Source organism: Phyllobates terribilis, unplaced genomic scaffold (genome assembly GCF_046119375.1).
Source record: "Phyllobates terribilis strain yellow unplaced genomic scaffold, ASM4611937v1 Scaffold_10__3_contigs__length_209671492, whole genome shotgun sequence".
NCBI classification, from domain to species: Eukaryota; Metazoa; Chordata; class Amphibia; order Anura; family Dendrobatidae; genus Phyllobates; species Phyllobates terribilis.
The window spans coordinates 193,979,012-193,992,963 of NW_027362770.1; the positions used below are offsets into that span (position 1 = coordinate 193,979,012).

The window sequence follows — 13,952 nt, forward strand, 5'->3', positions numbered from 1 at the left end:
ATGGGGGCAATATCCTGTATGGAGTGTTTTATGGGGACCAGTATTCTGTATGGAGTGTTACATGGGGACCGGTATTCTGTATGGAGCGTTATATGGGGGTCAGTATTCTGTATGGAGCGTATATGGGGGCCAGTATTCCGTATGGAGCGTTATATGGGGGCCAGTATTCTGTATGGAGCGTTATATGGGGGCCAGTATTCTGTATGGAGCGTTATATGGGGACCAGTATCCTGTATGGAGCATTATATGGGGGCCAGTATTCCGTATGGAGCCTTATATGGGGGCCAGTATTCCGTATGGAGCCTTATATGGGGGCCAGTATTCCGTATGGAGCCTTATATGGGGGTCAGTATTCTGTGTGGAGCGATTCGCTGGTTTCTGAGCTATTGTGGAATTTACAATAGATATCACTCATGTCATGCAGCAAGTGAAATCTTTGCATTGTACTATATATATATATTTCTCTGCGGTATCTGTGCATCATGAATCGTATGTATTAAAGGGGCCACTGAGACTCTTTCGCCCGGGGCCCAGAAAACCTGGAGCCGGCCCAACCCCTTCAGTGAACACTGTAAAATAAAATTAAACGTGGCAAAAACTGATTTTTCATCATATCCCCTCAAAAAAAGTGGAGTAAAACACCATCAAAAAGTCACTTCAAATGTGATTTGGTCCCTAAAAAACGTTTTTTTGTAAATATTGCTAGAAAAATGAGAAATTTCTGATCATCTTTTAACCCTTCTAACTTCCTAACAAAAAAATGATTCTCATGTAAAGGAGACAAGTGGGAAATGTTATGTTTCGGCTATTTTTCACGGCAGAATCAAACGGTTTACGGATATAAAAATAGAAAGTTTGAAATTTGCACAAACTTTTCACAAATAAACCCAAAAAAATTGTGGACTGCACACTTGGAGATTGAATATTTTTTTTCTTTAAAAAATGTTTTTTTGTTTTTTTTTAATGGATAATTTTGTCCTGAATTGTTTAATTCCTATAAAGGCTTGGATATTATATTAAAGTTTGCAGATGGAGGAATTTTCAGACCTTTTGCTCATTCTTTGTCCTTATTTAAAGGGGACGTTGTAAAAAAAAAAAAAAAAAGTGCCCAAATACCAACAGGTACCTACGTGCGCCGTTCTTCATCATAGACCGTTCCTGCCGAGGATTCGGCTGTCTCTGCTGACGTCACATCGACAGAGCGGCGGCTTCTTTTCGGCTGTCGACAGCACGGGGCTGTTGACGTCATGCTGACTGACAGCCAGATCCCTGCTCCCTAATTGGGGGAGCCGGCTGTCAATCAGAATAGGCAGTAGATAAATACCTGCCTGTTAATATTTAGGTTTACAAAGTCCCGGATATCCCCTTTAAGGGGCGTTTACTTCCAATTAAAAACTTTTTACCCCTTAACATTTGAATGATTTTTTTTCCATCTGATTTATTTTCTTTTTGGAGAGTTTTCGTCCATATATCGTCGGGGTTAATGGTGTCGGGGGTTACACTGCCAGTATTATCTGGTGTAATATGAATTGTAAACCTTTTATCTGAAACTTCCAAAAAACCATAAACTTCAATCAATATTTTTAAACTCCCATCATTGCCCCCCGGAGTGTTCACTCCTCTCTGGCGCCGAATCCCTCCCAAATTTGCCACGTTTTTCTCTTTTTTTTTTTTATGTTGTTGGATAACGTCACAATACCTGGATGGTTTTGATTCCCCGAATAATCTTTTATTACTAGTATGAATCACTTGTAGTATAGATGGATCCGTTGCAGGAGATTGCAGCTGGCCGAGGAAACCTCAGGTGTTGAGGTTTTTAACTTTTATGGACTTTTAACTTGATTCAATAAAGTTCGTTGTGCCGGAAACTACCCCCGTTTTTTATCCTATGAATCACTTGTATTTTCTGTTTCTCTATAATAAATGACACAAAAAAATGTAAACCCGCTTTTCCATTCCTTTAGTGTTTCCCGATCACCAATATCCCCAGGTAATGATTTTTGTATAATTAGTCCTTCTAGTTATGGTGTCAGTTGCCGGATAGCGTTGTAATGTGGATATTTCCATTTAATTAAGTCTTCCGCTTTCCGTCCGTTTTATACGACTTTAGTGTCCGAGTCCGATCTGCAAAGTTTATGAGAACAGAACTGTGATGAACCTGTAGCCGCCATCTTGGTAATGATAAATCATATCCAGGGATGGCCACACTTCAGCAGCCCCCACCCTTGGGACCTTCTGTTAAAACGTCAACTAGATAGTTTCCCCCCATCCAGGCTCCTGTAAGATAAGAAGCCCCGGGGCCTACTTAACACTTGAATGCTAGGAGCTTCAAAGACTTCGAGAGGAAACACAGCCAGCAGGGGGGGGTGCTTCGTCTATCTGTACCTGACCATTTGTCCCATAGGACTAGTTTCTTTGTCTGTCACAAGCATGGAGGCATAAGATATAGAAACATGAAAAGTACACGCATGTTGCTTGGGATGGGCCAATAAAAAAATATCACGGCGTCCCGGAGCCATTGCGCACACAAGCCTCCGCGGTAGACGTTTGTACGTGCTCTGGAAGCCAAGATATAGCGCGGAGCCATTCCTGAGGACCGTATGGTATCATAATTGATATCAAAAGGTCGGTTACGGCGGCCCGAATCCATGGGAACCCCTGGGGGTATCATGAGACCATCCCAGAAGAAGTTATTGGGTTCCATAGAATTTGGGCTTCTGATCGAAGTTAGACCTGAGGGTGGAGACTGAGCCAGCTGACCTCACCAGCAGTGGGCGGGACGGGGCAGGTAAGATAGCAGGACAGACAAGAGATAAGGCAGTCTTGACCCAAGAGTGGGGTGCTGAACATCTGAGCACCAGCTGAGGCCACCAAGGGGAGGAGCAGTTTGACCATGCGGTGGTAGGCCTCAGCCTGTAACAAAGAACCGTGCCTGCGACCGCAGAATCCTCTCCCTGCGTCACAAGAAAATCAAGAAACCGGTAACCGATATGCTGTGGTGATTCTGTGTGTTGTATTCCATTGTTGTATAGTTTAGCCTGACCTTATACCTGTGTATATTTAGTTGTATATCGTGTATCTAGTGTATTATTATAATCAATTACCTCAAGTAATTGTGGGCCTGCCTTTTATTCTGCATAACGAACGCACGTCCGTGTGAGCTCGGCTCAAGCCAAAACGCTACCCAGGGTTGGTTCCTGACCCGATATAGGCCCATTCACGGACTGGGCGTATATCTAAAATAGGGACTGGTGGCAGCATACCAACTGGGGATTGGGGAAGGCTGGTAGTGACGGTCGGAGGTTCAGATATATATATTCCTGGCGCGGCCAAGGAAGATATATATACCGCCCTCACTACAGAGGGCCCCGATACCCAGTAGGTTACAGGACAGTCTCCCTGGCGACCGCTTATCCTAGGTGCAGTTCCTTGACTGACCTGAGGCTAAGAGGGCGCTAGCGAGTTGTGCTGTGTAGTGACGTTACGGTTTAGTGACGTTGAAGGGATAACACACTACCGTGTTCCCTGCGCTGGTTGCAGCTACCTGGCACTACTTTCTCTAGGTGCAGTACCTTGACTGACCTGAGAGGTAAGGGGGCGCCAGAGAACTGCACCCACCGGCCGGCTTTCATCACATTGGTGGCAGAGCGGTGGGATTGCAGAATAATAGTGTTGTGGGACCCCTACTCCCAGGCACTAAAGACTGCCAGTGGTAACTTCCACTGCTGGAGTCTTAAGGTCAGCCCAACGTTAGACGGTCAGGCTAAAAGTATAACAAGGTGTGTGCAAACTCAGGGTTGCAGCGGTGTCGGTTACCAAGATGGCAGACGGCACCAGGAGCAAGACCCTGCAGGAGGCTAATGCTACGGTCCGTGTGGCAGGAGGGGAGGACATTGTTACTCATGGCGAGGAGGAGTCCAGCCCGGGCACCTCAGGGAGCCAGTCCCCAGTATACGGTCCCGCAGTGGGCTGCCCACCACCTACCCAGCCCAGCCTGTCCAGATCACAAGCCCTTTTACAAGCGGCTATGGCAAGTCTCCAGTCTCATGGCGATGCCGTCTACAAAACCCTCCTGGCAGCATCAGAGAAGGCAGCGGAGGAGGAGCGCGAAGCTGCGGAGCGCCGGGAGGCTGCGGAGCGTGCAGAGCGGGCTGCAGAGCGCCGGGAGGCTGCGGAGCGTGAAGCTGCAGAGCGCCGGGAGGCTGCGGAGCGTGCAGAGCGAGCTGCGGAGCGCCAGCACCAACTGGACCTGGCCCAGCGGGGGCTTCCGCTAGAGCAACCAACCCATCAGGAGACCAAGTCGTCCAAAGTCCGAGCTGAGGACTTCCCTCTACTGGAGAAGGATGGGGACCTGGACTCCTTTCTGGTGGCATTTGAACGGACCTGTCTTCAGCACCATCTGGCCCGGGATCAGTGGGCCAGATACCTGACCCCCCGTTTGAGGGGTAAGTCCCTGGATGCCTTGGGGGACTTACCTGCCGGGGAGGTACAGAACTACGACTGCATCAAGCGGGCCCTGATCCGGCAGTACAACCTCACTCCCGAGTCGTACCGCCAGAAGTTCCGGAGCCTGCTGCGTGGCCCCAAGGACACCTGGACCGATCATATGCGGGCGCTGTTGAGAGCCGCAGAGCACTGGACCTCGGGTCTAGCGCTTACTACCCGCCAGGAGGTCCAGGAACTGTTCGTCACGGAGCAGTTCTTGTGGAACTGCCCAGAGGACCTCCGACAGTTCCTCCGTGACCGAAAACCAACAGGGGCTTCTGCTACAGCCGCCCTGGCAGACGAGTATGCCAATAACAGGGCGCCTGAGCTGAAGAAGTCTGCCAGCAGCACCTGGAGAGGGGGTAAGCCCAGTCATGCCCCTGTTTCCCCGGCCCCTAGAACACAAGGGGTGTATCCCCCTGTTGCCCTCTCCAGGCAAGGACCAGACGTAAGACGTTGTCATCTATGCAACAAACCAGGACACTTTAGGGCTGAGTGTCCCCAGCGCCAAAAGACCCCATCCCAGTCCCAGAGAGCGCCCAATGTTTTGTGTGTGGGAGGGGGTGGTGGTAGGTCCCTGGACAACATCCAACCCGTCACCATAGGCCGTTCTGCGGTCATGGGACTGCGGGACACGGGCGCTGAACGAACACTGGTACGGCCTGAGATGGTGTCCCCCCAGGACTTGGTACCAGGAAAGACTCTTTCCGTCTCCGGGGTTGGAGGCGTGGAGCCGGCACTTCCCGTTGCCATGGTGTATTTGGACTGGGGTGCCGGAAGGGGGATGCGGGAGGTGGGAGTAACGCCAAATATTCCCGCAAATGTTTTATTAGGGACCGACTTGGGGAGTCTAGTATCGCAGTATGTACCCTCTGAACCCCCAAGTTCGGCCCCCCAAGAGTGTATTGATTTGTCTGCTGCTAATGCCAACCATGTTGTATGTAGTGTGTGTCCTGCTGAGGAGGAGGGAGTGAAACCTGAGGGTAACACCTGCACAGACACAACACAAACAGGGTTAGTGAAAGCAGGTGGGGAGTGTGGGGATGCCCGCAGAGGTGCTCAGCCGGCGTGCCGTGACCTCTTGTCCTCCGGTGAGGGAGGGGGCGGGCAGGATTCTGTAGAGGGAAGCTCAGGGATGGAGAGGGGGGCAGCTACCGGCAGTGTAGGGCTCCCAGGGGTATCCAGGCTGCTGAGTATAGGCCCACTGCAGGGGGAGGAACAGGCCATGGGAGGTGGGGGTGTCCCAAGAGAGGAGCCGCCAGGTAAGACCCCAGGGCAGGAGTTCCCCACATCCGAGATGTCCAAAGGCCTAGGAAGCCTGCCTGATCGGGCGGCTTGGTCAGAAACAGAGGGGAAGCAGGCACTACCCACGGTCACAGCGGTCATAGCCGCTGTCACCAGGAGTGGGAGCGCCGGAGCCCAAGGAGCCTTGCAGAGGTCCGACGGCTTCCCCACTTCTGACCAAGTGTCTGCCGGGTCAGACAGCGGCCAGGTGACATGCCCGGAGGGGCTGACGGAGGATGTGGCAGTTTCGTCGATTCTGGCCACATCAAGTCAGGAATTTCAGGCTGCGTTGGAAGCAGACGACAGCCTGAAAGCTCTCAAGGAACAGGCGGCACAGCCTCCCATGGAGTCAGACTGCGAGCGTGTGGTCTGGGACCAGGGACGGCTGTACCGGGTAACGGTCCAGCAGGGTTCACCGGAGGCGTGGCCCAGGGACCGACAGTTAGTGGTACCCTATCCGTTCAGGGCGGAATTGTTGCGGATCGCACACGAGATTCCGATGGCCGGACACCTAGGGATCGCTAAAACCAAGGCCAGGATAGCTCAGCATTTCTACTGGCCTGGGATGGGAGCCGCGGTGGGTGCCTACTGCCGTTCGTGTGACACCTGTCAGAGGGTGGGGAAGGCGGGGCCGCGCCCCAAAGCCCCACTGGTAACTCTGCCAATCATCGAAGAGCCTTTCTCGAGGGTCGCTGTGGATCTTATTGGACCTCTGTCCACTCCCAGCCACTCCGGGAAATGCTTCATACTCACGGTAGTGGACTATGCCACCCGGTACCCGGAAGCGGTAGCTTTGTCGTCCATTCGGGCCGACAAGGTGGCTACCGCCTTACTGGAGATCTTCTCCAGAGTGGGTTTCCCCCAAGAAATGCTCACCGACCGAGGGACCCAGTTCATGTCGCGGCTGATGGAGTCCCTCTGTAAGCAAATGCAGGTGCAACATCTGGTGGCCAGCCCGTATCCCCCACAGACTAATGGCCTGTGTGAGCGGTTCAATGGCACCTTAAAGCAGATGCTTAAGATGTTGGTCGACTCCCACGGGAGAGACTGGGAGCGTTACCTCCCACACCTCCTATTTGCTTACCGGGAGGTTCCGCAGGCCTCAACGGGGTTCTCCCCCTTTGAGCTCCTGTACGGGCGACGGGTACGGGGCCCCCTGGCTCTGGTGAAGGAAGCATGGGAAGGGGATTTGGCCACCCCCGAGGTGTCGGTCATCGAGTATGTCGTGCGCCACCGGGACAGGATGATGGCCTTGGCAAAGCTGGTGCAGGACAATATGGCCCAGGCCCAGGCCGACCAGAAGCGGTGGTACGACCAGAATGCTTGTGAGAGGACCTACCAGGTGGGTCAAAAGGTGTGGGTACTGGTCCCCGTACCACAGAACAAGCTTCAGGCAGCCTGGGAAGGTCCCTACTTCGTGCACCAGAAACTCAATGCCGTCACCTATCTGGTCACCCTGGATCACGCCCGTGGAAGGAGGAAGGCCTTCCACGTGAACATGATGAAGGCTCATCATGAGCGGGAAGCGACTGCCCACCCAGTGTGCAACCTTCCCGAGGAAGGAGAGGTAGAAACCCTCCTGGATCTGCTCACCCAAGCCAAGGCGGGTGGGTCCATCGAGGATGTGGGGGTTGGCCACCAGCTCACGGAGGACCAACGGTCCCAGCTGGGGACCACCCTGCACCCCTTCCGGGGGCTGTTCAGCAGCCTGCCCGAAAGGACTGAGATGGCTGTCCACGACGTGGACACTGGCGATCACCCGCCGATCCGGCGTTCAGCATATCGGGTCTCTTTCGAGGTGCAGGGAAACATGCGCCAAGAGATAGACGAGATGCTGAAGCTGGGGGTGATCCAGGCATCCAGCAGCGCGTGGGCCTCGCCTGTAGTCCTCGTACCAAAGAAGGACCGAACTACACGGTTCTGCGTGGACTACCGGGGGCTCAACGCTGTAACGGCCACCGATGCGTTCCCCATACCACGCATCGATGACCTGCTCGATCGGATGGCCGGGGCTAAGTACCTGACCATCATGGATCTGAGCCGGGGGTACTGGCAGATTCCTCTGACCCCCGCGGCAAGGGAACGCTCTGCCTTTATCACCCCTTTTGGACTGTACGAGTCCACAGTGATGCCATTCGGCATGAAGAATGCCCCTGCCACTTTTCAGCGGATGGTCAATACGCTGCTTGAGGGACTTGAAGGGTACGCGGCTGCGTACTTGGACGATATTGCAGTCTTCAGTCCCACTTGGGAGGATCACCTAGAGCACCTGCGGCAGGTGCTCGGTCGGATCCACCGGGCAGGCTTGACCATCAAGCCGGAAAAGTGCCAGCTGGGCATGAGTGAGGTCCTCTACCTGGGTCACCGGGTAGGCGGGGGGGTTCTGAAGCCAGAACCGGGGAAAGTGGATGCCATCGCATCCTGGCCCACTCCTAGGACCAAAAAGCAGGTGATGTCCTTCTTGGGGACCGCCGGGTACTATAGGAGGTTCGTCCCACACTATAGCACCCTGGCCAAGCCCCTGACGGACCTCACCAAGAAGAAGCTGCCCGTCGCAGTCGACTGGACAGTCGCCTGCGAGACAGCTTTCGGGGCACTCAAGGCCGCCCTAAGTAGCTCCCCTGTACTGCAAGCTGCCGACTTCGACCGGCCGTTTGTGGTACAGACCGACGCCAGTGACTTTGGCCTCGGTGCTGTGCTAAGTCAGGTCAACACGACAGGCCAGGAACATCCTGTCTTGTACCTGAGCAGGAAGCTACTGCCCCGGGAGGTGGCTTACTCCACGGTGGAAAAAGAATGCCTGGCAATTGTATGGGCCCTGCAGCGTCTGCAGCCCTACTTGTACGGGAGCCATTTCACCGTGGAGACGGACCACAACCCCCTCAGCTGGTTACACACGGTCTCTGGGTCGAATGGCAGGTTGCTCCGCTGGAGCCTCGCTCTCCAGCAGTACCACTTCTCCATTCGCCACAGAAGAGGCCGTGACCACGGTAACGCTGACGGGTTATCCCGGCAAGGGGAGGGTGCAGAAGGACGCACGGGGGAACACAGGAATGTGCTACCCCCTCGCGCCCTCGTATAGGGGGAGGTGTGATGAACCTGTAGCCGCCATCTTGGTAATGATAAATCATATCCAGGGATGGCCACACTTCAGCAGCCCCCACCCTTGGGACCTTCTGTTAAAACGTCAACTAGATAGTTTCCCCCCATCCAGGCTCCTGTAAGATAAGAAGCCCCGGGGCCTACTTAACACTTGAATGCTAGGAGCTTCAAAGACTTCGAGAGGAAACACAGCCAGCAGGGGGGGGTGCTTCGTCTATCTGTACCTGACCATTTGTCCCATAGGACTAGTTTCTTTGTCTGTCACAAGCATGGAGGCATAAGATATAGAAACATGAAAAGTACACGCATGTTGCTTGGGATGGGCCAATAAAAAAATATCACGGCGTCCCGGAGCCATTGCGCACACAAGCCTCCGCGGTAGACGTTTGTACGTGCTCTGGAAGCCAAGATATAGCGCGGAGCCATTTCTGAGGACCGTATGGTATCATAATTGATATCAAAAGGTCGGTTACGGCGGCCCGAATCCATGGGAACCCCTGGGGGTATCATGAGACCATCCCAGAAGAAGTTATTGGGTTCCATAGAATTTGGGCTTCTGATCGAAGTTAGACCTGAGGGTGGAGACTGAGCCAGCTGACCTCACCAGCAGTGGGCGGGACGGGGCAGGTAAGATAGCAGGACAGACAAGAGATAAGGCAGTCTTGACCCAAGAGTGGTGTGCTGAACATCTGAGCACCAGCTGAGGCCACCAAGGGGAGGAGCAGTTTGACCATGCGGTGGTAGGCCTCAGCCTGTAACAAAGAACCGTGCCTGCGACCGCAGAATCCTCTCCCTGCGTCACAAGAAAATCAAGAAACCGGTAACTGATATGCTGTGGTGATTCTGTGTGTTGTATTCCATTGTTGTATAGTTTAGCCTGACCTTATACCTGTGTATATTTAGTTGTATATCGTGTATCTAGTGTATTATTATAATCAATTACCTCAAGTAATTGTGGGCCTGCCTTTTATTCTGCATAACGAACGCACGTCCGTGTGAGCTCGGCTCAAGCCAAAACGCTACCCAGGGTTGGTTCCTGACCCGATATAGGCCCATTCACGGACTGGGCGTATATCTAAAATAGGGACTGGTGGCAGCATACCAACTGGGGATTGGGGAAGGCTGGTAGTGACGGTCGGAGGTTCAGATATATATATTCCTGGCGCGGCCAAGGAAGATATATATACCGCCCTCACTACAGAGGGCCCCGATACCCAGTAGGTTACAGGACAGTCTCCCTGGCGACCGCTTATCCTAGGTGCAGTTCCTTGACTGACCTGAGGCTAAGAGGGCGCTAGCGAGTTGTGCTGTGTAGTGACGTTACGGTTTAGTGACGTTGAAGGGATAACACACTACCGTGTTCCCTGCGCTGGTTGCAGCTACCTGGCACTACTTTCTCTAGGTGCAGTACCTTGACTGACCTGAGAGGTAAGGGGGCGCCAGAGAGCTGCACCCACCGGCCGGCTTTCATCACAAGAACCAGGACCGGAAACCCAGATACTGATGTGTGAACGGCTCAATGAGACCCTTTGTGTCCGTGGGATGTCCGGTCATCATACGTGTGTGAACGCAGCCTTGGCGTCAAACTCCGCAGACTCATCTGGAAAATATAAATTACGCATCGATTCCATCATTGTTCCCCCCCCCCCAGATCTGGGTAAAGGTTAACCCCTTAATGGGGTCCTATTTTTTTCCCTGCATAATTGACGTGACGTTATGTAACTCTTTATCTCTTTCTGATACAATATTACACAACTATATATACAGTATATACTATTAGTACAGGATCGGTTTTTATTTGCAGTTTTGATCTTTTCTGATTGCTGCTTTGTAACGATGGGATTTTGGTGTTTTTCTCGGACCCCCGGTGACGTTTTTGCTTCTTAATTTCGGAAATTCGACAGAAAAGATTTTACTTCTATTTATTTATTTTTTTTCAATTCTCTTCTGACTTAAAAGAAATAAATTATAGAAACGTCGTCCACTTCTGCCTCGGAGGGGTCCGCGCGTCTCCTGACTTTTGGCGTCTCACAACTTTATTTTGGGGGGCTTTTCGCTTTCCGATCGTTGGTATTTATCATGAGTGGCGACTGGAGAGAAGTGACGGAAGGTAAAATCTTTATTCACATTAATGACACAAACGTTACAATGTAAACATCGGCTATGATTCACGCGCTGTAACACTCCGAACGCTGCGGGGGGGGTAAGAAGGCGTATCGGCGATTCTTCACTGTGATCCACCAGCTGTAAGGGTCGGACCCCCTGAAAATGTCAGATTCTGCTATAAGATCTGGCGCTGCGCCGTTATATCACAGTCACATGGTGCAAGAATCCCGCAGATTCCCAGGAGTTCCGGCCTTTTATCCAGACAGATACAATGTAGACTGAGCGATCGTTACAATGTTTTAGAATCTTAATCTCTTCCCTGCACCGATACATTGTAACAAACCCTCAGCTGTGAGCAGGATAGCGTCAGCCTCAATAAGCACTGACAGTAAGTGTAGTAGAAGCTGAGGGACGTTTCGCCATCCGATGATGGAGCCTTACGGACGACACTTTTGCCCGTTGTATAGTGCTGATGTTTCGGGCTTGGTAGAATTCAAGTAGTCCGGGCTGTGAACGATGAGAGTAGTGATACCCATCGTTATTAGCGGGCTGACCTGGATGGCGCCTACTGCACCTATCGGACATTGATGGAGCAGCACTGCCACCTAGAGGCCTTATTTAATAACAGTACAACCTTCAGTATCTGGATATAATGGGAGTTAGAGTTAATATTGCACTGGGAAAAAGTTTTAAAACTTTTTAAAAAGACTTAAAAAGTTATTTTCATCTCTCATCAGTCGAGGTTTGTTGCGTCTTTTCCTTCTGATCCGACATCTTCCTCTCTCTTTTCCCATCTTCAGGTCTTCTCTTGTGCTGCCCCTATTCCCTGGGATTCGCTACCTCACTGCCGCAGACTCCTACTGACCAGCCTAAGCTGCGGGCCGTGATTTTATGATATTGCGGCCACGTGCGCTGATAAAATTTGGCACAATACTGAAATGCAGCCACATAGTGACATTCCGCCCCCAATACGTCCCATGGCCGCACGTCCGACTGAGACCCCCAGTAATGGGCTAGGTGTTATAACAGTAGTGCCGTGCTGCTGCAGCGCAGCTTGCGGTTGATGTACTTACTACTGTTTGTATTGTCTGCAGATATCTTCCTTATGTAATTACAAGATAATAATAATAATATAATAAATGATATAATAATATCAGGTGACACCGATCCTATAAGTTATTAATGAACGACCACCCCCCAATCCTAAGAATGACCCAGTTCTATAAGTGTTCAAGTATCTGAATGACCACAGCTCCACCTGCTGGTGATAAGGTGGAACTGCTATACGAGGACATTGGAGGCGAAGAACGCCCCAAAGTTACAGTAAAGTTGTGCAAAACCGCACAGCCGTATACTCTAATCACATCCAAAGCTGCGCATAAAAGTCTGTAAGATCTGAAGTGTCACTGCCGCCCCCTGGATGATGGGAAATGTAGTGTTTACTCCGGTAGAATGGTATAAACACCCTCCCAGAGCAGGTGTATACGGTGAGGGTCCGTACATTCATCGATGGTGGGATTATGGCGGAGCCCCGGAGCCCGGGGTCACGGTGTTCACATCTGAGTGGACATAGATGAGCAGGCTGGCCGTGCTCCCCCTGAAATACAAGAACAATGGCACGATCCAGAACACCTTCATAACATGCGATCAGCTGCTGCAGAACCTCTTTACAGCAGGCCCTCGCTGCCCCAGATACTCACCAGTGAAAGGCTGTGTTTCCATATGTACATTTCACATCATCCCAGGACACCTAGAACACAGAGATCACACATAATACCGCCACATAGTGCACACTGCTGATACAGAGGACAGGCTGCGGGGGTGAGCTCGCCTTACACACATAATACCGCCACATAGTGCACACTGCTGATACAGAGGACAGGCTGCGGGGGAGAGCTCGCCTTACACACATAATACCGCCACATAGTGCACACTGCTGATACAGAGGACAGGCTGCAGAGCAGAGCTCGCCTTACACACATAATACCACCACATAGTGCACACTGCTGATACAGAGGACAGGCTGCGGGGGAGAGCTCGCCTTACACACATAATACCGCCACATAGTGCACACTGCTGATACAGAGGACAGGCTGCGGGGGTGAGCTCGTCTTACACACATAATACCACCACATAGTGCACACTGCTGATACAGAGGACAGGCTGCAGAGCAGAGCTCGCCTTACACACATAATACCGCCACATAGTGCACACTGCTGATACAGAGGACAGGCTGCGGGGGAGAGCTCGCCTTACACACATAATACCGCCACATAGTGCACACTGCTGATACAGAGGACAGGCTGTGGGGGAGAGCTCGCCTTACACACATAATACCGCCACATAGTGCACACTGCTGATACAGAGGACAGGCTGCGGAGCAGAGCTCGCCTTACACACATAATACCACCACATAGTGCACACTGCTGATACAGAGGACAGGCTGCAGAGCAGAGCTCGCCTTACACACATAATACCACCACATAGTGCACACTGCTGATACAGAGGACAGGCTGCGGGGGAGAGCTCGCCTTACACACATAATACCGCCACATAGTGCACACTGCTGATACAGAGGACAGGCTGTGGGGGAGAGCTCGCCTTACACACATAATACCACCACATAGTGCACACTGCTGATACAGAGGACAGGCTGCGGGGGTGAGCTCGCCTTACACACATAATACCACCACATAGTGCACACTGCTGATACAGAGGACAGGCTGCGGGGGTGAGCTCGCCTTACACACATAATACCGCCACATAGTGCACACTGCTGATACAGAGGACAGGCTGTGGGGGAGAGCTCGCCTTACACACATAATACCGCCACATAGTGCACACTGCTGATACAGAGGACAGGCTGCAGAGCAGAGCTCGCCTTACACACATAATACCACCACATAGTGCACACTGCTGATACAGAGGACAGGCTGCGGGGGAGAGCTCGCCTTACACACATAATACCGCCACAT

At 52.1% G+C, this 13,952-nt stretch overlaps 1 protein-coding gene across 3 annotated transcripts in view; it reads right to left on the reverse strand.

Moving 5' to 3' along the window:
- Window positions 1-10,909: 10,909 nt before the first annotated feature.
- The window catches only part of USP18 (ubiquitin specific peptidase 18), a 29,951-nt gene continuing 26,908 nt past the window's right edge, over window positions 10,910-13,952 (reverse strand). For all 3 annotated transcript variants that reach the window (XM_073649471.1, XM_073649470.1, XM_073649468.1), the window contains 2 exons: window positions 12,678-12,727; window positions 10,910-12,574 (listed from right to left, as the gene is read on the reverse strand). In XM_073649471.1, coding sequence (XP_073505572.1) covers window positions 12,496-12,574; window positions 12,678-12,727 — 129 coding nt within the window. In that variant the 3' untranslated portion in view covers window positions 10,910-12,495. The remainder of the gene's footprint in view (window positions 12,575-12,677; window positions 12,728-13,952) is intronic.